Genomic DNA, 23922 nt, shown 5'->3' with positions numbered 1-23922 from the left:
CAAAATAAGGATCTATACGATCAACTTTATCCAGATCCAAATTTGGTAACCAATCTATTATTCTCATTGAATTGGTTCGAGCCGTGGGCACCAGAAATGTATTGGATGGACGCTATGCCTTTGGGAATTGTCATCGTATCAAGGTACAATCTTGTACTTCATACATTTAGTGAGAATGTTGGGAGTTGTTTTACTCACTTGCCATTAAGAACTCCAGTTCCAAACCAAGAGCGTCGAGAAATAGCTATTGCTCATGTTGGCAATCACTTCGTACAAGTTTTTTTACATCCTCATTATCCTGTACCACCCATTTCAACTTGGTGGTGACAATATTTATCGTATGAAGCTAAAGGATGGGTCACTCGTTATAGGACACGTGTTCATTTGTGGTACGAACTAATAGGTGCACCACCACCAAACGCGTCAGGAGCAGAATTTGGAGGCAATATTGATTAAGATTTCTATTTTTATATATTTTCATATTTTTTTATTATTACATGGACTCTTTATTTGAAAAAAAATATGTTTGTTCCTAAGTTATGAATGTGTTCATTATTAATTGTTAGTATTTTTGTTAATTTTAAATATAAACTAAAAATAAACAAAAGATTATAAACATATAAAAAATTATTCAAAAAAATAAAATTGATAAAAAAATTGATTAACAAAAAAAAATCAATAAAAAACAAAACTTAAAGGAAAATAAATTGAAAAAAATACAAGTATTATGAAAATAATAATAAATTAAATTAATTAAAAAAAATAAAAACTAAATAAAATTGATATAAAATTGAAAAATAAAGTATTGATAAAAAATAATAAATTAAATTAATTAAAAAAATAAAAACTAAATAAAATTGATATAAAATTGAAAAATAAAGTATTGATAAAAAATAATAAATTAAATTAATTAAAAAATAAAATTAAAAATATATAAGTATGAGAGCTATTTTTAAATAAAATTAATTAAAAAATTAATACTAAATGGAAATTAAATGAAATAAAAAAAAAACAAAAAGAAGTGGAGGTTAGATGCGTCATTTGAGAGGGAGAGAGTGGAATTTGTTTTGTTTTTTCCTTATTTTAAAACTACTTTCATTTAGGCCTCGAAGGGTTTGGCCGACGAACTCCGCCTCGATGACTACCGCCGCATCTCCATCGTCGAAGCGCCGTCGGCAGGGCCATCGCGATAAGACATTCAGCGAGAGCTCTGCAACGAAGGGGAACACGCCTCTGGTGGTCTTCGCACATGGCGCCGGAGCCCCGTCCACTTCCGAGTGGATGCTCAGGTGACACACCGATTCCTCTTCGTATTTGCACCAAATCGAGTCTGCTTCTTGGTTGACGAAAATCAGAAGCGTTACTGATGCTGCAGTTTGTATCGGTGAATATACCTATTTTCTTCTCTTTGTTTCTGTCCGAATCGTCATATGAAATTCTTAATCAAAGGAACAAAAAAAAAAAATTCCGCTTTCTTTCGGTTATAATAGATTTAAGCATTATTCTGAGTAGGTACGAACGACGGATGTGGTTGCTTTCGTTTTCAAGTGATCTCGTTGAGATCGAGTGATGCTTCGAGCAGTTACATCTTTAGGGGTTTCTTTACTGACTTAAGATCCTACTGGTTTCTTTCAGATGGAAGAAAAAGATAGAGGAAGAATTGAATGCCATTGTTGTCACTTTTGACTATCCCTGTGATTCATTAAATGTTTCTTTATGGAACTGACTGTGTTGGAATCAGCACTAAAGATATAAACTCTTTTGCTCATTGGACAAATAATACTTACTCTGGCTATTAGCAAATTGTTTGTAAAAGAAATCTCTATGTTTTGCTTTAAACTTGATGAGGAAGAGATGCTCCTCAATATGGAAAAAGGTGATCCTGCACTTGGCTTACTTGGTTTGCAGATATATCTGGTGGAAAACGCAAGGCTCCTCCCAAAGCAGAAAGGTTAGTCGATCATCACTTGGACGTTGTAAAAGATGCAGTTAGCAAACATCCTGGGCATCCTCTTGTTTTGGTAGGAAAGTCCATGGGATCAAGGTAACGAACCTTTATCAGGACAATCAGCTAATGCTGTTAATCCCATCCGGAAGCTGAGTCAGATGGACCCCCGGGTGAGGTGGATGGAATGTTGACCGAGTCGCGACGTCTCGGAGGGGGATGTGCTGAGATGACTTCTGTGTTGACCAAGTCTTCAAAAGTCTTCTGTTTAACGCTACCTGCAACAGTGATCGGATCCCCCCGGTCCCTGGTACCCCAAGGCTCGAGGCGGATCCAACGAATATATGAGAAACAGGCTAATAATATGATAATGAAATAAATGAGGGACGAGTGCGGAAAACGTACCCTGGCCTAGGGGGGCGCCCTCGGATGGGACGCTGCTCGAGTTGTCGGGACCCGGAAGAGTAGACGACTCCGATCAGGTTAGAGAGCTGGATCTAACGACGGGGAACCGGACGCGGTGGCACGAAACTCGACGTGACCTCGACACGCAAGACGAGCTGTGACATCGGCACACAGGTCGGGATGGTCAACGCTACCCTGCAGCCAACGACCTGGTCAGGAGGGGGTGTGCTGAAATGACTTCTATGTTGACCAAGTCTTCAAAAGTCTTCTGTTCAACGCTACCTGCAGCCAGTGACCGGATCCCCCCGGTCCTTGGAACCACGAGGCTTGAGGCGGATCCAACGAATATATGAATAACAGACTAATAATATGATAATGAAATAAATGAGGGACGAGTGCGGAAAACGTACCTTGGCCCGGGGGCGCCCTCGGATGGGACGCTGCTCGAGTTGTCGGGACTCGGAAGAGTAGACGACTCCGATTAGGTTGGAGAGCTAGATCTAACGACGAGGAACCGGACGCGGTGGCACGAAACCCGACGCGGCCTCGACACGCAAGACGAGCTGTGACATCGGCACACAGGCCGGGATAGAACATCGGCATGCAGGTCGGGATAAAACATCGGCACGCAGGCCAGAATAATACATCGGCACGTAGGCCGGGATAAAACATCGGCACGCAGGCCGGGATAAAACATCGGCGCGCAGGTCGGAGTAAAATATGGGCACACAGATCGGACAATACAAAGACTGGAACATAACCATGGCTCGAAGGCTGGAACACAACCACAACACAAAGCTGCAACAAGGACGAAATCGATGTGTGGACTGCCGACAGTGACAGTAACGCTGTACAGTCGGCCCAGGTCGTGGGCCGGCGAAGACCGTGGGTCAGCTGGGATAGCAGGTTGGCCAAGATAGTGGGTCCGTCGAGGGCTGCCATTGGAGATGGCGACCGGAAGGGAGGGGGGCCGGTGTAGGGGCAGTGACGCTAGAGAGAGGCGACACTACGACGTCGACGCGGAGGGGGAGAAAGGGTTGCCGGCGCGGGGTTGCTCACTGGAGTTGCCGGCGAGCTACGAGGGAGAGAGGAGGCGGTCCGCTGCAGAGGCGGTCGGATGAACGACGATGAGGGTAGTTGGCTGTCGGTGTGCCGGCGAGCTCAGGAGGAGGAGGCCGCTGTCGATGACGCCGAAGGCCTCTTTGGGCTGCAGCAGTGCTTTACAACGGCATCGGCCTGGAGTCGAGCGAGGCGTCGGAGAACGTGGCTACGGTGACCGTGATGGCCGCTGGGAAGGAGGAGGAGAGGAGAGAGCAAAGGAGTAGGGAGAGTGATGACTGGCCGACGGACGTGGGTTCGACGTCGTTGGTGTGGGGAAGGCGGTGCTGGCGTGCGTCCCTCCCTTGGCGGCGGTGAGAGGAGAAGGACAGAGGAGATGAGGAAGAGGAGGGGCAGCCATCGCTGGCGTCCATCACTCGAGGGCGACTGCAGCGAGAGGGGGAGAAGCCTCCCTTCCTCCCTGTAGATAGCGTCAGAAGCCCCCCTCCCCGAACCAAGCCAAGCCCCCTCCTTTAAGCCCTAAATAGTGAAATGACCTTCCTGCCCTCCTTTCTCCTCCTAATCTCTTGTCTACCCCTCAACCTATATCCACATCACAAGTCTCCCCCTCAAGTCTAGTCGAAGGAGGCGCAAGTCCGACTGACTAGACCAAGCCCAAAACAGAGTCGCTACCGAACGCGGAATCAGATCACTGGGCTCGTCTTATCATGTCAAACGAGTAGCTGTGGCAATGCCGAGTAAGTGACTCAAATAGTATCTAGTGAGCGACGAGAAATAATATGAAATGCATGCCGAGCAAGCGATCGATCAGATGCTGAGGGAGATCGAGTGATATCGAGAAGACGCTCAAGCGATACTGAGCAGAGTGATCGAGCGATTATACAAATGACAAATAAAGAACCAGTGCCGATCGGACGACGAATGCGGGGCAAAGCGATGAGTGAGACACGAGCAGCGGGGGCGTGACAGAGCGACGATCAAGACGCAGACGACAAGTGCAAGGTAGAACGGCGAGTGAGTCGCGAGCTACTAAAGTCGACTAGGCTGTGAGTGTCGAATAGAACGACAACCAACCAAGAATTTGATCGATCATCTGAATGGTACTTGGGCGATAGGGCGTCTGCCGAGAGGGTCGGAAGACGATGGGCAAGCGATGTCAAGCACGCGACCGAGAACATGTCGTCTGAGCGACCATAAAGCACGACTGGGCAGTAGAGAGACTAATGGACGAGCAAAACCGTGAGCGCAACCGAGGAAATACTAACCGAGCGTCAATAGATCACGACCGGGCAATAGAGAGAATGATGGGCGAGCAGAGCCGTGAGCGCAACCGAGGAAATATTGACCGAACGTCAATAGATCGTGACCGGGTAATAGAGAGAATGATGGGTGAGCAGAGCCGTGAGTGCAACCGAGGAAATACTGACCGAGCGTCAATGGATCACGACCGGGCAATAGAGAGAATGATGGCGAACAGAGCCGTGAGCGCAACCGAGGAAATACTGACCGAGCGTCAATAGATCGCGACCGGGTAATAGAGAGAATGATGGGCGAGCAGAGCCGTGAGCGCAACCGAGGAAATACTGACCGAGCGTCAATAGATCGCGACTGGGCAATAGAGAGAATGATGGACGAGCAGAGCCGTGAGCGCGACCGAGAAACCTACTGACCGAGCATCAATAAATCACGACCGGGCGACTAAAAAATGTCGACTAGGTAAAGAGACAATCGTCGAGCTAAACCAAGAGGTCAATGACGAATGGTCGCAAAACTCATGAACAGAGCGAAAGCGGATCTCGTGATCGACGCGAGCATGGAGCCAATGAGATCGAAGGCAAACGGGAACAAAGCCCTTGAGCTGAGCAGGCGCAGAGCTCGTGAATCAAGCAGCGAGTGAGACTCGAGTCTCCAGCAATGCAACGAGTGAGATGAGTGCTGATCGAGCAACAATGGTGAACAAAACGCGACTGACAAGTGTTGGGCAGAGCGGCAAGTGAGCAGTGAGCGATGAGCGATAAGCGCCGACCGAGCAACATCGGTGAGCAAAACGCGACTGTCGAGTGCCGGGCAGAGCGACGTCTGAAGCGAGTGTGCGTCGATCGAGCAACAGCGGTGAGCGAAACGTGAATGCTGAGTGCCTAGCAGAGCGGCCAGTAAAGTGAGTATGACGAGTGTCAGGCAGAGTTCCGGTCCGAGACCGGTGGCGATACTTTGGTCCGAGACCGGTGGCGATACTTCGGTCCGAGACCGGTGGCGATACTCTGGTCCGAGATCGGTGGCGATACTTCGGTCCGAGACCGGTGGTGATATTCTGGTCTGAGACCGGTGGCGATACTCCGATCCGAGACCGGTGGCGATACTCCGGTCCGAGACTGGTGGCGATACTCTGGTCCGAGACCGTTATCTCGACCCCGAACGGGGGAGGTAAGAGATGATATACTCCGGTTTGAGACCGGTGGCGATTATCTCGATCCCAAACGGGGGAGGTAAGAGATGATATACTCCGGTCCGAGACCGGTGGCGATTATCTCGACCCCGAACGGGGGAGGTAAGAAAGCCGATAAACTGGTCCGAGACCAATGAAGATTGCTCATCCCTTATCGCGGAGTGATGTCGACCGACTGAGGATCTGTCTCGGCTCCTCAACTCCCGAATACCCGTGGAGTGAGGGGAGAAGATAATAATCTGAGCCCTGACCGTCAAAGGGAGTGAAGCCAATATACAGGAGCAGAATCCATAGTCATAGAAGGAAGCAGAACACCGCGGGTATAGGTAGCAGAGCCTGCAGATGTAAGAGGATGCAAAACAGGTGGAGAATGTAGAGCATATAATAATAATAGAGTGCCTATAGCAGTAAGAGAATGTTGAGTCCCATGGTGAAGGGTGTAGAGCCTATAATACACCTGATCGGGGAGCTGGGTCCTGATCCCTGATTAGATAGTAAGGCCCCTAGCCTGTAATCAAAGAGCGAAGCCCTTAGATCCTGATCGGGAAGTCGTACTGCGAGTCAATGATCGGGGAGCTGTGTCCCTAGTGCATGAGCGGGGAGCTGGGCCCCTAGTGTCCGATCAAAAATCGAATATCCTAGTCTTTGATCAAGGAACTAGGATCTTACTCTCTTATCAGGGCAGTATTCTCTTATCAGGGCAGTATAACAGATCCTATAACCGTAAAAAGAGAGCAGAGCCCGTAGCGTACCTGATCGAGGAGTCGCGCCAACCGGTTGAGGGTTGGTCTCGATCCCTTGACTCCCGAATACCCGTGGAGTCAGGGAAAAAATGTAATGGAAAAACTAACCTGTCGGCATGGTCCAACTCAATTTCTCGACTCTCGAATATTTGTGGTGTGAGTGTAGAAGATAATACGTTCATCAGGATCCTCCGAGACTTTGATAATGGCAGAGAACCTCCCAACGTCGTCCATTTTCATGCTCCGGAACAGGTGCTTGTGTTTCCCACAGACGGCGCCAAATTTGATCCCGTCCGGAAGCTGAGTCAGACGGACCGCCGGGTGAGGCAGATGGAATGTTGACCGAATCGCGACGTCCCGGAGGGGGGTGTGCTGAGATGGCTTCTGTGTTGACCAAGTTTTCAAAAGTCTTATGTTCAACGCTACCTGCAGCTAGTGACCAAATTCCCCCCGGTCCCTGGTACCCCGAGGCTCGAGGCAGATCCAACGAATATATGAGTAACAGCTAATAATATGATAATGAAATAAATGAGGGAAGAGTGCGGAAAACGTACTCTGCCCAGGGGGCGCCCTCGGATGGGACGCTGCTCGAGTTGTCGGGACCCGGAAGAGTAGACAATTCCGATCAAGGTTGGAGAGCTGGATCTAACGACGGGGAACCGGACGCGGTGGCACGAAACCCGACGCGACCTCTACGCGCAAGACGAGCTGTGACATCGACACACAGGCCGGGATGGTCAACGCTACCCTGCAGCCAGCGACTGGGTCAGGAGGGGGGGTGTGCTGAGATGACTTTTTTGTTGACCAAGTCTTCAAAAGTCTTCTGTTCAATGCTACCTGTAGCCAAGTGACCGGATCCCCCGGTCCCTGGACCCCGAGGGTCGAGGCGGATCCAACGAATATATGAGTAACAGACTAATAATATGATAATGAAATAACTGAGGGACGAGTGCGGAAAACGTACCCTGGCCCAGGGGGGTGCCCTCGGATGGGATGCTGCTCGAGTTGTCGGGACTCGAAGAGTAGACGACTCCGATCAGGTTGGAGAGCTGGATCTAATGACGAGGAACCGGACGCGGTGGCACGAAACCCGATGCGACCTCAACACACAAGACGAGCTGTGACATCGGCACACAGGCCGGGATAGAACATCGGCACACAGGCCGGGATAAAACATCGACACGCAGGCCGGGATAAAACATCGGCACGTAGGTCGGGATAAAACATCGACACGTAGGCCGGAGTAAAATATGGGCACACAGGTCGGACAATACAAAGACCGAAACATAACCATGGCTCGAAGGCCGGAACACAACCACAACACAAAGCTGCAACAAGGACGAAATCGACGCGTGGACTGCCGACAGTGACAATAACGCTATACGGTCGGCCCAGGTCGTGGGTCGGCGAAGACCGTGGGTCAGCAGGTCGGCCAAGATTGTGGGCCCGTTGAGGGCTGCCACTAGAGATGGCGACCGGAAGGGAGGGGGGCCGATGTAGGGGCTGTGACGTTAGAGAGAGGCGACACTACGACGTCGACGCGGAGGGGGAGAAAGGGCTGTTGGCGCGTGGCTGCTTGCTGGAGCTGCCGACAAGCTACGAGGGAGAGAGGAGGCGGTCCGCTGCAGAGGCGGTCGGATGAACGACGATGAGGGCAGTAGGCTGTCGGTGTGTCGGCGAGCTCAGGAGGAGGAGGCCGCTGCCGGTGACGCCGAAGGCCTCTTTGGGCTGCAGCAGTGCTCTACGACGGCATCAGCCTGGAGGCACAGTGTGCGAGAGGAGTCGTTGGAGGCATCGGAGAACGTGGCTACGGTGACCGCGATGGCCGCTGGGAAGGAGGAGGAGAGGAGAGAGCAAAGGAGTAGGGAGAGTGATGATTGGCTGACGGACGTGGGTTCGACGTCGTTGGCGTGGGGAGGGCGGCGCTGGCGTGCATCCCTCCCTTGGCGGCGGTGAGAGGAGAAGGACAGCGGAGATGAGGAAGAGGAGGGGCGGCCATCGCCGGCGTCCATCACTCGAGGGCGGCTGTAGCGAGAGGGGGAGAAGCCTCCCTTCCTCCCTGTAGATGGCGGCGGAAGCCCCCCTCCCCGAACCAAGCCAAGCCCCCTCCTTTAATCCCTAAATAGTGAAATGACCTTCCTGCCCTCCTTCCTCCTCCTAATCTCTTGTCTACCCCTCAACCTATATCCACATCAGCTGTGTTCTTTCTTTTTTTGTTCATGTTAATCTTTACTTTACACTTGTTCTGATAGAGTGAGCTGCATGGTGACTACAAAAGAAGATATCCTTGTCGCAGCAATTGTTTGCTTGGGCTATCCTCTAAAGGTGCCTATATTTTCCTTATAGCATTGATTAAATAAGTTCTGAAAGCTATGTGAGTCTATTCTTGATGAAAAAGCAATAAGAATTATTGTGTGACTGATAAGATCTTGATCGATTGATTTTCTCCCTCTCTTGGTTCTTTGAAGGTTTCAATTTGCTACTGTTTGAGTTTGGCTTCTTAGTTCTTAGGTCTCAAGTTGAATGTCTTGTATTGCAAAAACAACAAAGTAATTGAGTTAGCATTTGAAACTAAGATCCATGATGAATAATTGATGAAAGTAATATGTTCCTCTACTTTGGTCTTTTTATCTCTCAAAATTATTTAGAGTTATGAACTCAATTTTGATTGCACTAAACCTGTCATCCACTCTTTACTTTGATGATGTAATAATTGATGAAGTGTTCACTACTTAATTCTGCATTTATTTCTACCAGAAATGATCTTTTGTAACTCAAAAGGTTGCATTCATCCATCAGTTTGATTGTTCTTCTTGATTGTGTTTCTCTTACTCTCCAGTTGAATGGAACATGTAGTCGAACAAGTTGGGCATTATGATGTATTCAGCTTATTATCATGTGTTTTAGGGAATCAATGGAGCAATCCGTGATGAGACATTGTTGCAGCTAGAAACTCCAACTATGTTCGTGCAGGTCTGATTCATGGACAGTGTGTTGTTTTTTATTCAGAAGATGCTAGCTCGGGCCTTGGTCGTTTCTTCTGCTATGTTATCTACTGACCCAAAAATGGACATCAATATAGGGAAGCAAGGATGGATTATGCCCACTGGATAAGCTGGAAAACACTCGAAAATGAAGTGTCCCAGTGTGCTGCATGTAATTGATGGAGGTGATCATTCGTTCAAAATTGGAAAGAAGCAACAACAGTCAACCGGGGTGGGTCAAGATGAAGCTGAACAAGGAGCTCTGAAAGCAATGGCTGAATTTGTCAGCAAGTCCATCTCTGAAGAAGAGGGATGTGTATGAGACACTTTTAAATCTAATGGCTGTTAGCACTAGTAATCCTCCTTTTAAATTTAATGTAGTTATCATCTGCCCGTTTTCAGTTTGGTGCAACATTTATGTAACTTATGCATGGTGGATATTTTGAAGTACTCTATGCATGACATACACTATTGATAAACGTCTCAAATGCTTGGCTTGGTGGTGCGTCGTTCCTCAGGCAATGCAGGTTTTCCTTCTTGCTGCTTTCATGTTTCAATAATGGTAGCTGATCCTCTCTTTTCTTCTCCAACAGATCATGCAGATCCTCGAAGCTTATCAATGGTCACTCTCTCCATTCTCTGCATAGCGATCACTCTGACAGCATTTATCAATCCCCAGCGAAGAACAAAACACTACTGGATAAACACAGCCAAATCCAAGCATGCCCCTGCCTATACGGAAGCAGGATAAGTAAAAGCAGGTTTGTGACAGCTGATAAACACATGATCACCATTGAATGGATTGAGCCAAACACGCCATGATCGTTGAGAACTCTGGTGACCAAGAACAGCAAGCTTCCCATTAGCAGAGGAAGCTGAACGCACTTATTCAGGATCTGAACATGGGCATTTGCCGTCTCATAGATTAGTTGACAAATGTTGTGGACGGAACCAAAGGCTAGAAGATGAGCCCCACGATCAATGCCGCTACAGCATGTTCTTGGAGCCTGTGACTGTGTCCTTTCTCCATCTATGTCGTTTCAGTTCGCATCGGAAATATCACAAACGGTTGACGATGTGCGTGTTGAGGACCTGGATTTGGAGGAGTAAGATATCGACGAAGATCGACGTGGTGCCGGTGATGTTGATCAAGGGAATGGAGAACTCACACAACCAATGGCGTAGCCAACTTGAATAACTGTCCTGGGCTAAAAATACTGAGCCCAGTAAAACTTAGCCCAGCATAGCAAGGTTGAAGCTTAAAATTACTGGGCATTGCTAGGCTGAACAACTGCCCTGGGTTAAAAATGCTGAGCCCAGTAAAACTTAGCCCGGCATAGCAAGGTTGAAGCCTAAAATTACTGGGCATTGCTTGCTGGGTGAGGCCTAAACTTGCTGGGCATTGCTAGGTTGCACTGGGCTAGAGCCCAGCAAAGCCCAACCCTGACTACGCCCTTGCACACAACGAGAAGCGTCGGTTGCAACTGGCGAGGCAGGCTATGATGTTGCCATCGTTAACCATGAGGAGAAGGAGGACGAGGGCGGGCAGGAGGACGGAGAGGCCGGACTTAGCGATGACGGTGTGAGTGGAGAACTGGGTGAGCAAGCCACTTGCAAGAAGGAAGGTGGAGAGGAGATAGAAGCCGCGGATGCAGCTGCGGCTTTCCCGAGAGGAAGCTAGTTTCACCATTTTTTTTAAATATTAAAATATCATCTAATATATATATATGTAATCTTATTTTTTTTATTTTATGTTATTATTTGTATAATATTCTGAACATGTTATTATATCTGTGTGAGTGTTAAATCTGAATCTTTTATTAAAAAAAAAATAGTTCTATTTTAAATCATCATAAATAATGCATATGGCATGCGTCTCTTTAAATCATATTATAGCATATTAAAGTAACAGGAAATCAACTTAATATTTTTCTAATTTAATTTATTAAAATTACTATATATTTTATATTAAAATATTTTATATTATCTTTGTCAAAATTATTTTAATTAGATCATTATTATAATATAAAGATTACCGTTGCTATACTAGTGATTTGGATAAAATTAAAACAATGATAAATATAACTAGTGCAGCTTTTAATTTCGCCTCATAAACTCTAATCAAAATTTTGTACATTTATAAAATTATTTCCTAAAATAAATTTGAATATAAGTGACGGAGGAAAAAATATACATGGAGTAATTTGACTTGAGCGTTATTAAGGAAAAAAATAATGAATTATTTGATTTGATTTGATTGATTCGTTAACAAAACAACATCGTTTGCAGTTCCTAATTACACGGAATCCCACTCCGTTTGTGTTTTCACTTTCTTACTAATTCTCCACTTGTCCCTATAAATATAACACAACTAAAATCTCCTTAATCCACTTTCTTACTAATTCGTTTGCTCTGTTTCACCTCTTCCACGACAAGAAACAGAGCAATGGTGACCGGCGATTCTCTGCCGTTCGTCTTCAAGGTGCCTAAGCGCAGGCGAACAGAGCGTCGCCACCCATCGCCTCTGTCGGATTCTTGGCTCACCGAAGACGAGGAGGAGTGTATCCTCGCGCTCCTGGACTTATCAAGGGCTCCGCCCATTCACGATGACGAGATGACTCCGGCAGAGGAAGAAAGGTCCCCGCTTTCACCGCCGGAGGTGGAGCAACTGAGCCAGCCGCTTTCGCCGCCGGAGGTGGAGAAACGGAGCCAGTCGCTTCCGTCGCCATCCCCGTCTCCACCAAAACAGCAGCAAGAGTTGTCTCCAATTTCACTGCCGTCGCTGTCGCAGCAGGACAAGCCACTTCCACCGCCTCCTCCGGCGGAGAGAGAGTTACATCCTCTTCTGCCGCAACAGAACCAACCGTTTTCGCCACCTCCTCCGGCGGACAGAGACTTACCTCCTCTTCCTCCGCCTCTGCCAACGCAAACGCTGTCTCTGGTATTGTGCCCGATGCCACTACAATTTTATCGACCTCCACTGCTTCTGCCGCAGCCGCCGATCCAACGGCCGTCTCCGTTTGTATCTCTGGCGCCGACACAGCACAGCAAGTCGCGTTATGCATGTTCCGAGTGCGGTAAGGTGTTCTCTTCCTACCAGGCCTTGGGGGGCCACAAAACCAACCACCGGAAGTTCCCTGCCGAATACAGAGCCGCCGCGTCAGCAGCCGTCGTCACCGGAGCAGCAGACCAAAACAAGCCTCACACTTGCTCTTTGTGCTCCAAGTCGTTCGCGACGGGGCAAGCGCTAGGCGGGCACATGAGGGCTCACTACGAGGGCAATAAACGGCAAGCCACAGCCGAGACCAGGCCGATGGCGGGACCATCATCTACGCTGACTGAGTGCTCGACGGCGAAGGGCTTGAGAATTGACCTCAACCAACCAGCGATGCCGGAAGCAGAATGGGCTAAGGAAGAGGAAGCGGTGAGCTCTCATCCGGCGGCGGTGGCCATCTCTCGCCCTCCTCGCTTCTTTACTTTCTTTTAAGACATTAATTAATCTGATTAAACATTTTTTTTTAAGAACAAGGAAGAAAAAAAATACAAGTTAAAGGAAAGGTCTCTGTTATTTGATTGTTGTAAAGAGATTAATTTTTTTTTTGATATTTGTGGTCAATTTAATTATTTTGGAAAGTAATGAAGTATATTTTTGGTGGATATATTATTAATGTGTTCAAATTTTGTTATCATATTACTTAGTTATTAATCTAACAGATGTCATTTTATTTGATCAATTTTGAATAACAATGCTGTTAATTAGAGGGTGAATGGAGAATGATTTAAAATTGCAATAGAAGGAAACTTTCTTTTCTATTAATTACTATTTAAACATAATTTTATTAGAAGTCTGTAATTTAATATTTAAAAAGATCTTCGGTAAATTTAGTAAAAAATATATTTTTAAATATAATTTTAAAATAAGACTAAGTGAATCAAATTAAATTTTTAATTCTCAACTTGATCAGTTGTCCTAATTGAATTAGGACTAAATCCAATAAATTAAGAGCTTTATCTCCTCAGAATGAATATCTTCTCCATCTTAATTGATAAGTTCTAGCTTTTGTAGTAATTTTTTTCTTACTTTATTGTTGCATTTTATTCCATCAGAATGTCAATAAATGACTACTTAGTCGATTCAAGGAACTCCTCTTTGTATGCTTAGGGTTGATCTCCTCCTTCTTTTAGACCTACAACATTTAGAGAGAGATTCTCCCTTCTCTCTAAGAATAGAGCAATGACAATCCAACCTGGTGATCTCGATGGCAAGATTTCTCCTACTCATTGAGTTCAAATCAAGAGGGTGATGGTCTTCTTTCAGCCGCACCTCGACGGTGCTATGGGATACCTCTCCTTTGGGTGAGATTTTCTCACACGCTATGGGATACCTCTCCTTTGGGTGAGATTTTCTCACACGGAGAAGAGGAAATCTTCCCTAGGGATTTGACATTATATGAGCAAAGATCCTTTGGAATTGGTTTCTGATGGTAGGTAAGGGGTAGTGGGCAGCGGGGAATCGTGCCACGATGTCCACTCTGGTGAGGACAACAAGTGTTCCAATAGTTTTTCAACATATAGCTCAGGGTAATGGTGAAATATCAAGGGTTGGAGGGTCTCAATTGCAAGATAAGATAATCCCGGAGATAACACAAATTAGTGGGACTTCACACATTGCTTCGGTAGTAGGAGGGCAGTTGGTGGTAGCACATGGTCAAAGGGAGGAGTGTAAGATCTTATTCAGTGCTAGAGGGGGTGAATAACATAACTAAAATTTTTTCATTCTTTTATATCAAATTTATTAAAAACACAATGGAATAATAAATAAATAGAAAGATAAAGAACATTAGAATTTACTTGGTTCCTAATTTCCAAGGGTTAATACATCCAAGGTATGCACTCAGCATAAAAAAAAGGTATGCACTCAGCATGAGTCCATTAATTTCTTCCTCCTTTTCGGACACTTTCCAGAGGCGGAGAAACGTTTTACAGTTTCAGTAAATCAATCACAAATATAAAGTAATAGTAATATAAAAAACGAGCGTGTAAATAAAAAACAAACTCAAGTTGATCCGGTCTAAAGGCTTGACTATCACGACACTCTTTTTGTTGCTTTGTGGACAACACGAGCAAAACTTTGGAGCACTTTCGAGAAAAAGGAATGAGATATGTGATTGTTGTAGTTGTTTGGAGAGGTTGCCTTGACTCCCCTTTTATACAACTCGTTTAACACTTCTTCGATCGATAGGACCTCCATTCGGTCGACTGGGCCTACGCCGACTCAGCTACAAACTCGATCCTCTTTGAGCTAAGTTTTGACTTCCCACTCAACCGGAACACCCTTCAGTTACCTGAAGCTCAACCAAAAGTTATCTGAGGACCAACTCATTCGAACTTGATCATGTTGACTTCTAGTCGATCGAACTTTTGGTCAACTGGATCACGAGTCCGGTGACTTGGACTAGTTCCTAACTGGTCTCGCTCGAACCTTCGTCTAGTTGTTATTTCCTGCAAAACAAACATACAAACAACAAACAACAAACAAGACATGCAAATCTTAGTATTTTGTTTACCTAACCTACTAAGTTCACTTGCTCTATCTTTGCCAAGTGTTCAGCTCCCAGCTGACACCCATCTTGGACTTAACTTAGTTTCAAACTAGGTTTACGTAGTTCCAAACTAGATTTTCCACTGCCTAGCCTTACTAGGACTTCCATTACCTAGTTTCTAACTAGGTGTTTTACTGCCTAGCCCCACTAGGACTTCCACTGCCTGATTTCCAACTAGGACTTTCACTACCTAGCCCTGCTATGAATTTTTACAGTCTGGTTCCTAACAAAGACTCCCCTTTGCCTAGTCGCACTAGGACTTTCAGTCAGTTGCCAAGTATTTGATCCTACTTGGACTTCTAGTTTATTTTCAAACTTCAAGTCAACCTTGACTTGTTTAGACTCTATACTCAACTTTATAAACTTTGATCAAGTTATTTGGTCACCCTTAACCAAATTTCCTTAAACATATTAGTCAAACTAAACCATCAAACCCCTAGATGAGATTGCACCAACAAGAAGGGGCACCCCTTAGCTTTGGTCCCCTCAAAGGATAAGAACAACAAAAGGTGGGTTGAACTATTCTCCTTCAATTGGTTATTCACATAGGAAAAAGCCCTCCAATATATATTATTTGATAATGAATGAGTTATATTGGATAATGATAATGTTGATACAATCAAGATGACTATGGGCAGTTGTCTAGTGGAATGCTTTATTGGGCGATTTTTGTAGGATCGAAAGAGTCAAGAGGGGGAGGGGTGAATCTTGATTGTTTAAAAACTTATCTTTTCTTATTATTTCATAAAACTAAATCAAAGTAGAGTAACAACATAATAATAAAGTGAAAATTATAAAGACACAATCGGTTTTACCTTGTTCGTAGTCTAATGACTACTGCTCCTAGACTTGCAATCCTTGATTGCTTTCAAGTGGACAATCAATTATAGTTCTACTCTCCTGAAAACTTTCAGAGAAGAAGGCAACTCGTACAATGAAATAAGAAGATAATAACAACACTACAATCTTCTTAGATGTAAATGTAAGTAAAGAAAATATACCAATAACTTAAGATCAAATGTAAGCACATGTTGTTGAAGAGCCTGTTGGCATAGTAGGAGCAAGACTTGCACAAACAACAGTAGTAGCGAGATGGAGTGATGAAGGAATGAATGCTGAGCCTTGGATCCCGAGACTTCTTTTATAGGTTTAGACAAAATTATTATTCGATCGATTGAAAAACTTTCAATTGATGGGACCTATTCGTCAACTGAACTTTGTGTCCTTTTTTATTTGCATAGATATGATCTGATTGATCCCATAAATTATGCTGTTTAGTTGACTAAAAAACCTTATCAGTTGACAAAACCCGGAGACTTTCCTTCCATACGTAATTTGATCTGATCTTCCCTTTCCATCTTTAATCCATTGACTATTCCTCCTTATCGGTTGACAAAACCTCAGCATTTTCTTCACGATCTAATCTGATCATCTTCCCTTTCCATATTTGATCGGTCAATTGATCATGCTTATCAGTGACGAAACCAAAGTTTCCATTTTTATAGTGATATAGATCTGGTCGTTCTTATCTACTTGGATTGGTTAATCGATCCCCTTAGTCAACCTAATTCCTAACATCCATAGTTTTTTATTTTTTTATTTATATTTTCTTTTATAATAATTCATATATATATATATATATATATACTTAAATCCACACCTTCGGCATGAAGGAAAATACAAAATTCTTGACATAAGTTTCAGAATTTATTTGCAAACATATAAACTGCTAGATTATGCAAAAATATAAATAAAAAAAGGTCTTCGGATTGTGCCGCCAATGCCCCGAGCTTGCTCACCATTTGATGCCTCCTGTCACACGTGTCTCATCTTCTGAAATAAAACAAATGGTGAGTCTACGGACTCAGCATATTCAAAACCATATTATGTAATAGTTAGAGCCTATAATCTGGTGTACTAAGGGATACACATGCTAAGTAATTTAGGACTTGACTGTTGCATATCATACGCATGAACATGAGCATAGGAGTCGACATAAGAATGGGAGAATAACCTAAGCATAAGCGAGTAAATAAGCTTAAGCATGAGAATACACTTGATCATAAACATGTATATAAGCATACTTGCATGACATAAACATACATACTAGGAACGAGCATAAACATAATCATATATGAACTTATCATGAGCATAACTTGAACACAAGCAAAATAATAAATGTAGTACCATGGAAGTAGACTGGCATGTCATAAACCACGTAGTTTTGGTGAGCTCCAAGTCTAAGGTCACCAATCACACTCTATGTAGTAAGATTTGGCGAGTTCTCGGGCTAGGGTTATCGGTCACACTCCACCACGTAGGATTTGGTGAGCTCCCGGACTGGGGTTACAGGTCACACTTCACTACATAAGTTTTGGTGAGCTCCCGGGTTGGGGTCATCAGTCACACTCCACCATGTAGGACTTGGTGAGCTCCCCGAGCTTGTCCAGATCATAGCTTGATCACTACTTAAACATGAGCATAATCATAGATCTAAACATAAGCATGTAATTCATAACATACACTTAAGCATAGACTTGTGTATCAACATAACATGAGCATGTATAACATAAACATAACCATACGAACACAAATATACGTGTTCCTAAAATAATCAAAAATATAAAATTCGTGTACACAATTAAGAGCAACATGAAAATTAACTAATCTCTAGTTGTCTACATGTGTAACAGGCTAATATGATAGAAAAGAGATAACATAATTATACTCCCTAATATAGTGAGTAAACTAACTTCCTCCTAATCCCATTATGCAACTTATTCAACCATTTGCAACAACAAGAAAATTGCCAACTCCTAATTGGAAACAAGTAGAAGAACCTAACCATAATTGTAAAGAAAGAAAACATGATTATAAACCTCTTAAAATTAGTGAGGAAACCATCCCTTCAAAAAACTGAAACTTACAAGTTCTATAAATTCATGTGAGCATGAAAATTTCTTTAACTTCTAACGATAAATAAATAGTAAAACATGAAGCAATTGTAATGCAACATCATGATGAAGAACCCCTAAAATAGTGATTTAAAAACTACTCCTATAAAATCCAAAACTTGGAAGTTCAAAACTACAATTTGAGCATACAAAGTTCTCTAATTTCTAATGGAAACCAAATAGAAAACATGAAGCAAATGTAATGCAACATCATGAATATGAACTCTAAAAATAGAAATTAAACTTCTCCCTATAGAATCTGAAATCCACCATATATACAAATCATTTGGAGCATAAGAAAAGAACCTAAACCATAGTGTCATCCTCCCAAAAATATCAAAGAACATCAAACTATAGAATCTGAACTCCTCAAAATTATAAAACCAACCAATGCATGTACAAGGTAGAGAACATGCCTTCAATTTTTAGCTATCAACTCCCTCTTCTTTGCCTTTCATTGGAGCTCTAGAACTAGCGGAAATTTGGTGAGGATAAAGGCTTAGGGCTGATAGAAATTTGGTGAGGGTGGAGGCTTAAGGCAGACAGGATTTTTGAAAGAAGATGGAACTTTGGTGTAGGGGTTTTATAGAAGGTGGAAGCTTAGGGCATTGCCTTTTTTTCTTCTTTTACAAGAAATATTGAACCTAATCCTTATACCAAAATTGCTACATAAATAATTTAAGAAAAAATTATCTAAAAATTTTATGGATAACTTGTATACACAATCAATAATAATTATCTAAATCCGGGCATTAAATGTAGGAAGATCTTACGGTCGGCTAGAAGGGGGATTGGATAGACGGCGCCCCCAAATCGATTGTTTCCTACGTTGTTAGCACAGTAGAATACAAACAAACACAAATAGAAAGCTAATATAAAAACAATAAGGAAATACAAACCAATACACGTCGATGTAACGTGGTTCGAAGATAACTTGCTCCTACTCCACGACTGCCCGTAAGGTGGACGATCCCTCAATCCGTCAGTAGATTAGTCCCCGGAAACTCCGGCTAGTTCAAACCCTCTTGTGGGTGGAGAAACCTCACCACAACACTCACCAAAAATACTTGGACACAAGGAAAACCTTGAGCACTTAGTGACTACTAATTAGGCTTTAACCAAGTCTAATTTCGTCACATTGGCCGGCCATCCCAAGCTCATTCTTATAGAGCTTGGAAGAAAATAACCCTATTATTTTTACTATTACCAGTTGACTGGTCCTTGCACCAGTTGACTGGTGCCAACCCAATGACTCCCTCAACGACTCTCTACAAGTCGACTGTTAGAGTGCACCAGTCGACTACTACAGTACACTAGTCGACTGCTATAGTGAACCGGTCGACTACTACAGTAATTGCTACAGTAGCGTTAACTACTACAGTACCCGTTGACTGCTATAGTACTCCTCGTTGGCTGCTATAGTACCCCCCTTAGATTTTTTCCTGAGTACAATCTCTCATGCACTCGTATCCTCACGACTCACTTGACTCTTCTTTGCAGCCTTGACCTCTTGCCTTCAAGCCTACTTCCTTTGGCTCTCGTCCCTTAGATGCATCCAAGCCCGCAGCTCGCCCCCAATACCATCCTTCGCGTATGTCTCGAAGTCACTTCCCTCGACCCTTGTCCTTGCTGCCTTATCCACGGTCCCTCGGATGTTCCATCCTTTACTGGACCCTAAGCCATCAAGCTGAGTCATATGTGTATCCTGCAAACCTACACACTCACATACACATATCAAATAACGAGGGCAATGCTAACTTAAATCCTTTGCCCAAATACCAAAACACATGGTCGCATAGATCATTGGGATTACTCCAACAATCTCTCCCTTTTTGATGGTTGGTAATACGTTTAAGTTAGGGAAAATATATAGAAAATAAACATGCTAAAAAGAAACAATGGACTTACGTTGCTAAGGCTACATACTTAGACTTACACCGCCGAATGGACTTACGTTGCCAAGGTTACACACTTAGATTTACACCGTCGAATAGACTTACATTGCCATGACTACACACTTGGACTTATATCACCGAATGGACTTATGATATCAATGTTACACATTTGGACTTACACCGCTGAATGGACTTACGTTACCAAGGCTACACACTTGGATATACACTGCCGAATGAACTTACATTGCCAAGGCTACACACTTGGACTTACACCGTTGAAACAAAATACAACATGCATTGGAACCTGTCCCAAGGCTCCCTTACACCTAAGCTCCCCAATGAGCTAGGATTTTACCACAGGGATATTTAAGAACCTATCACAAGGCTCTCCCAATGCAAAGGCACTTAAGGTTTTCCCAACTAAACCTTACTTCTTCCCCTTTGCCTAACATCCAAAAAGCTTTCAAATAATATCCCAATTGTCAAAAACTTGTCATCCAAACTAACCCTAAACTCATGTATTTATCCCTCATGGATCCTATATACATCTGAATGAGTTGACACAGTCAAAATTAGCACTAAAAAAAAAAAACTTTTAGGCTGGTATCAGTCGATTGACCCTAAGTACCAATCGGCTGCTCCCTTCAACACAACCTTACAGAAGCATTCTGTGGTCGAAAAATACTATTACTAGTCAACTGCCCTGATCAAAATGAGCTTACAGAGATATTCTGTGCTTAAAAATATTATTACCAGTTGACTGGTATCTACACCAGTCGGCTGATACCCTATTTCTATAAAAATCAACCTTTTCTAACCAACTTCAGAAATACACTAGAAATTTCACAGACCTCCAAAAATTCTCAAATTTTGTGGAGAGGTCTATTTTACCCTTGTGTACTTGAAAAAAATATATTACAAAATGTATCTATCACCAATCCTAAGATTGACACAAAATTCAAAACTAGCTAAATGGTTCAATTGAATCTTGATCTAAAGTCCTAGTTTTGGTTTCCTCTTGATGTATTTGCTCATACTAACCCACAATGCATCCCTAGCATTGATTTATATGACATCTATGCATCCAAAACTAATTATCTTGCAATATGACCCCAATGTCATATTTCTTGTATGAAACACATACTAATTATGCTAAATCCCTAGGTTTGAGAGTCAAGTCCTTCTTCAAACCACTTGGCATACTCCATGGCTCCTCTAGACTCCCAAGTATTACCCACCTGAGATCCATTTACCATGGGCCCCAACTTGACTCTTAGAGCTCCCCCTAGAGTTCTTAGCCTTAGCCACCTCCCTAGGTGACTCATCCACATTGCTAGGCCACATCGGTGCACCTCCGGTGATACTTGGACTACAAACCTAACCTTTTTAACCTTGAATACCTTGTCCTTGGTTAATTTATTCTTACCATTAAATGGCTTTCCCTTGACATTTATTGGCTTCTCCTTACTATAGTCATATGCAACTCTAGCACAAGACTTTTCCTTAGTCTTGGAGACACTAGATCGGTATCCCAAACCCGATCTATCATTGTTGGGTCTTTGACTACCCAACACCATACTTAACCCTCTAGATCCAACATTAAATCTATCTAGGGGTTTCTCCAATTGATCAAGCTTTGCCTTCAAAGCTTGATTTTTTCTTTCTAGGTCCCTAACCCTAGAGTTGATTTGTCTACCTTGGACATTCCTAGACCTACCCTTTCTAGGCATGTGTCTCCCCTTCTTGGGATTAATGTCTTGGTTCTCCTTAGGTCTACCATTTATAGATTTATCATAAATGGTTCTCCTAGGGTTATGATATACAATTATCCTATTCCTATCATGATATCTAAATCCAAAATTTTTCATTTCTACATAATGATAATCATTATTTTTCCTAGCATGCATGGAGGAATTTAAATTTGACTTCAAATTTAAATTAGGGTTTACCTTACCCTTTACCTTTGGAGCTCCCCATTGACATGAGCCTCCATTCTTTCTCCACTTTTCCCCCCACATCTTCAAATGTGCTAGCTTCTTGAGGTCTCCCTTCTTGGGGGCATTTGGTGTGGTAGTGGCACTTCTCCCCACATGTGAAACATCTAATGCACATTCTCCTCCTTTGGGTTTCTTCATTCCTACAACCTTTGTTAGTATTTAAATTAACTTGAATGAGTTTAGGATTTACCTCTTTCTTACCCAATGGACACCTACTCTTGTAGTGTCTCATTTCATTGCACCCGAAGCACACAATGTGATCCTTTGACTTTTCTTTGATGGAGGTGCTTGCTAGGTTGACCACTTCCAAGACCTCTTATTCATCCTCTTCACTTGTCTTGGATTATTCTTCAATCCTTGAGGATGTAGATGATGCCTCATCTTCCTCATCCACACTTGTGGATGACCTTTCTTCATCCTTCTCCTCCTCGAAAGTTGAGCATGAATCGACTTCCAATTGCTCGTCCTCTATTTGAGCCACTTCTTCCATTTCTTCGGATTTTCTTTTTTCTTATGTAGGCATGAGTTCTTCTCCTAAAACCATCTTTACCTTGCTCCACAACTCGTGGGCATTCTTATATTCACCTACATGACTTATCACATTAGAAGGCAAAATTTCAATCAAAATTGATATTACCTTATTGATTGCCTCCGATCGTGTGGTTTGCTCCTCTGTCTAATATTGTGGTCAGAGCTTCTTCCCTTTCTTGTCCTTCGGGACTTCAAATGGCTCTTCCACCACTATCATTGTGTCCCAATCCGTCTCGAAGAAGTTCTTCATTTTCACCATCCAAAAGGTGGTGTTCCATAAGCTTCCTCCTTTAAACTTCGGCGGTTCTATCAAGCCGGTCATCTTCTTAGATTCCTCGATGGTTAGTCTGACAGAGAGTGACCTCGCTTTGATACCACTTGTAGTAGGATCTTGTGGTCGGATAGAAGGAGGGTTGGATAGACGGTGCCCCTAAATCGATTGCTTCCTACGATGTTAGCACAGCGGAATACAAACAAACATAAATACAAAGCTAATCTAAAAATAATAAGGAAATGCAAACAATACACGTTGATGTAACATGGTTCGGAGATAACTTGCTCCTACTCCACGGCTGTTCATAAGGTGGGTGATCCCTCAATCCGTTGGTGGATTAGTTCCCAGAAACTCCGGCTAGTTCAAACCTCTTTGTGGGTGGAGAAACCTCACCACAACACTCACCAAAAACACTTGGACATAAGGGAAACCTTGAGCACTTAATGACTACTAATTAGGCTTTAACCAAGTCCCAAGTCTAATTTCATCACCTTGGTCGGCCATCCCAAGCTTCTTCTTATAGAGCTTGGAAGAAAATAGATCTGTTGTTTTACCTTTACCAGTCGATAGGTGCCAGCCCAACGACTCTCTCAATGACTCTCTACCAGTCGACTGCTATAGTGCACCAGTCGACTGCTACAGTGCACCAGTCAACTACTACAGTAACTGCTACAGTGCCGTTAACTGCTACAGTCCCCCCCGTTGACTGCTATAGTACCCCCTGAATTTTTCCCTGAGTACAATCTCTTATGGACTCGTACCCTCGCGACTCACTTGACTCTTCTTTACAGCCTTGACCTCTTGCCTTCAAGCCTACTTCCTTTGGCTCTCGTCCCTCGGATGCATCCAAGCCCGCGACTCGCCCCCAATTCCATCCTTCGCGTATGCCTCAAAGTCGCTTCTCTCTACCCTTATCCTTGCTGCCTTGTCCATGGTTCCTCGGATGCTCTATCCTTCACTGGACCCGAAACCATCAAGCTGAGTCATATATGTATCCTGCAAACCTGCACACACACATACATATATCAAATAACGAGGACAATCCTAACTTAAACCCTTTGCCCAAACACCAAAACACATGGTCGC

General features: G+C 43.7%; 1 protein-coding gene and 1 pseudogene across 1 annotated transcript; both read left to right on the top strand.

Moving 5' to 3' along the window:
- The first annotated feature begins 1097 nt into the window (after nucleotides 1-1097).
- Nucleotides 1098-11305, top strand: LOC122001915 (annotated as a pseudogene).
- Nucleotides 11306-12028: 723 nt separating this feature from the next.
- Nucleotides 12029-13069, top strand: LOC121999568 (zinc finger protein AZF2-like). Its single transcript, XM_042554229.1, has one exon. The coding sequence runs from the start codon at nucleotides 12029-12031 to the stop codon at nucleotides 13067-13069; it is 1041 nt and encodes a 346-aa protein (XP_042410163.1).
- Nucleotides 13070-23922: the final 10853 nt, after the last annotated feature.

The sequence above is a fragment of the Zingiber officinale genome, chromosome 7A (genome assembly GCF_018446385.1).
Source record: "Zingiber officinale cultivar Zhangliang chromosome 7A, Zo_v1.1, whole genome shotgun sequence".
Lineage (NCBI taxonomy): Eukaryota > Viridiplantae > Streptophyta > Magnoliopsida > Zingiberales > Zingiberaceae > Zingiber > Zingiber officinale.
Note: the sequence above shows the minus strand (reverse complement) of the source record. Positions and strands in the feature narration are given on the sequence as shown.

Coding starts and splice junctions, on each gene's coding strand:
- LOC121999568 (XM_042554229.1), top strand. CDS start 12,029: ATGGTGACCGGCGATTCTCTGCCGTTCGTCTTCAAGGTGCCTAAGCGC.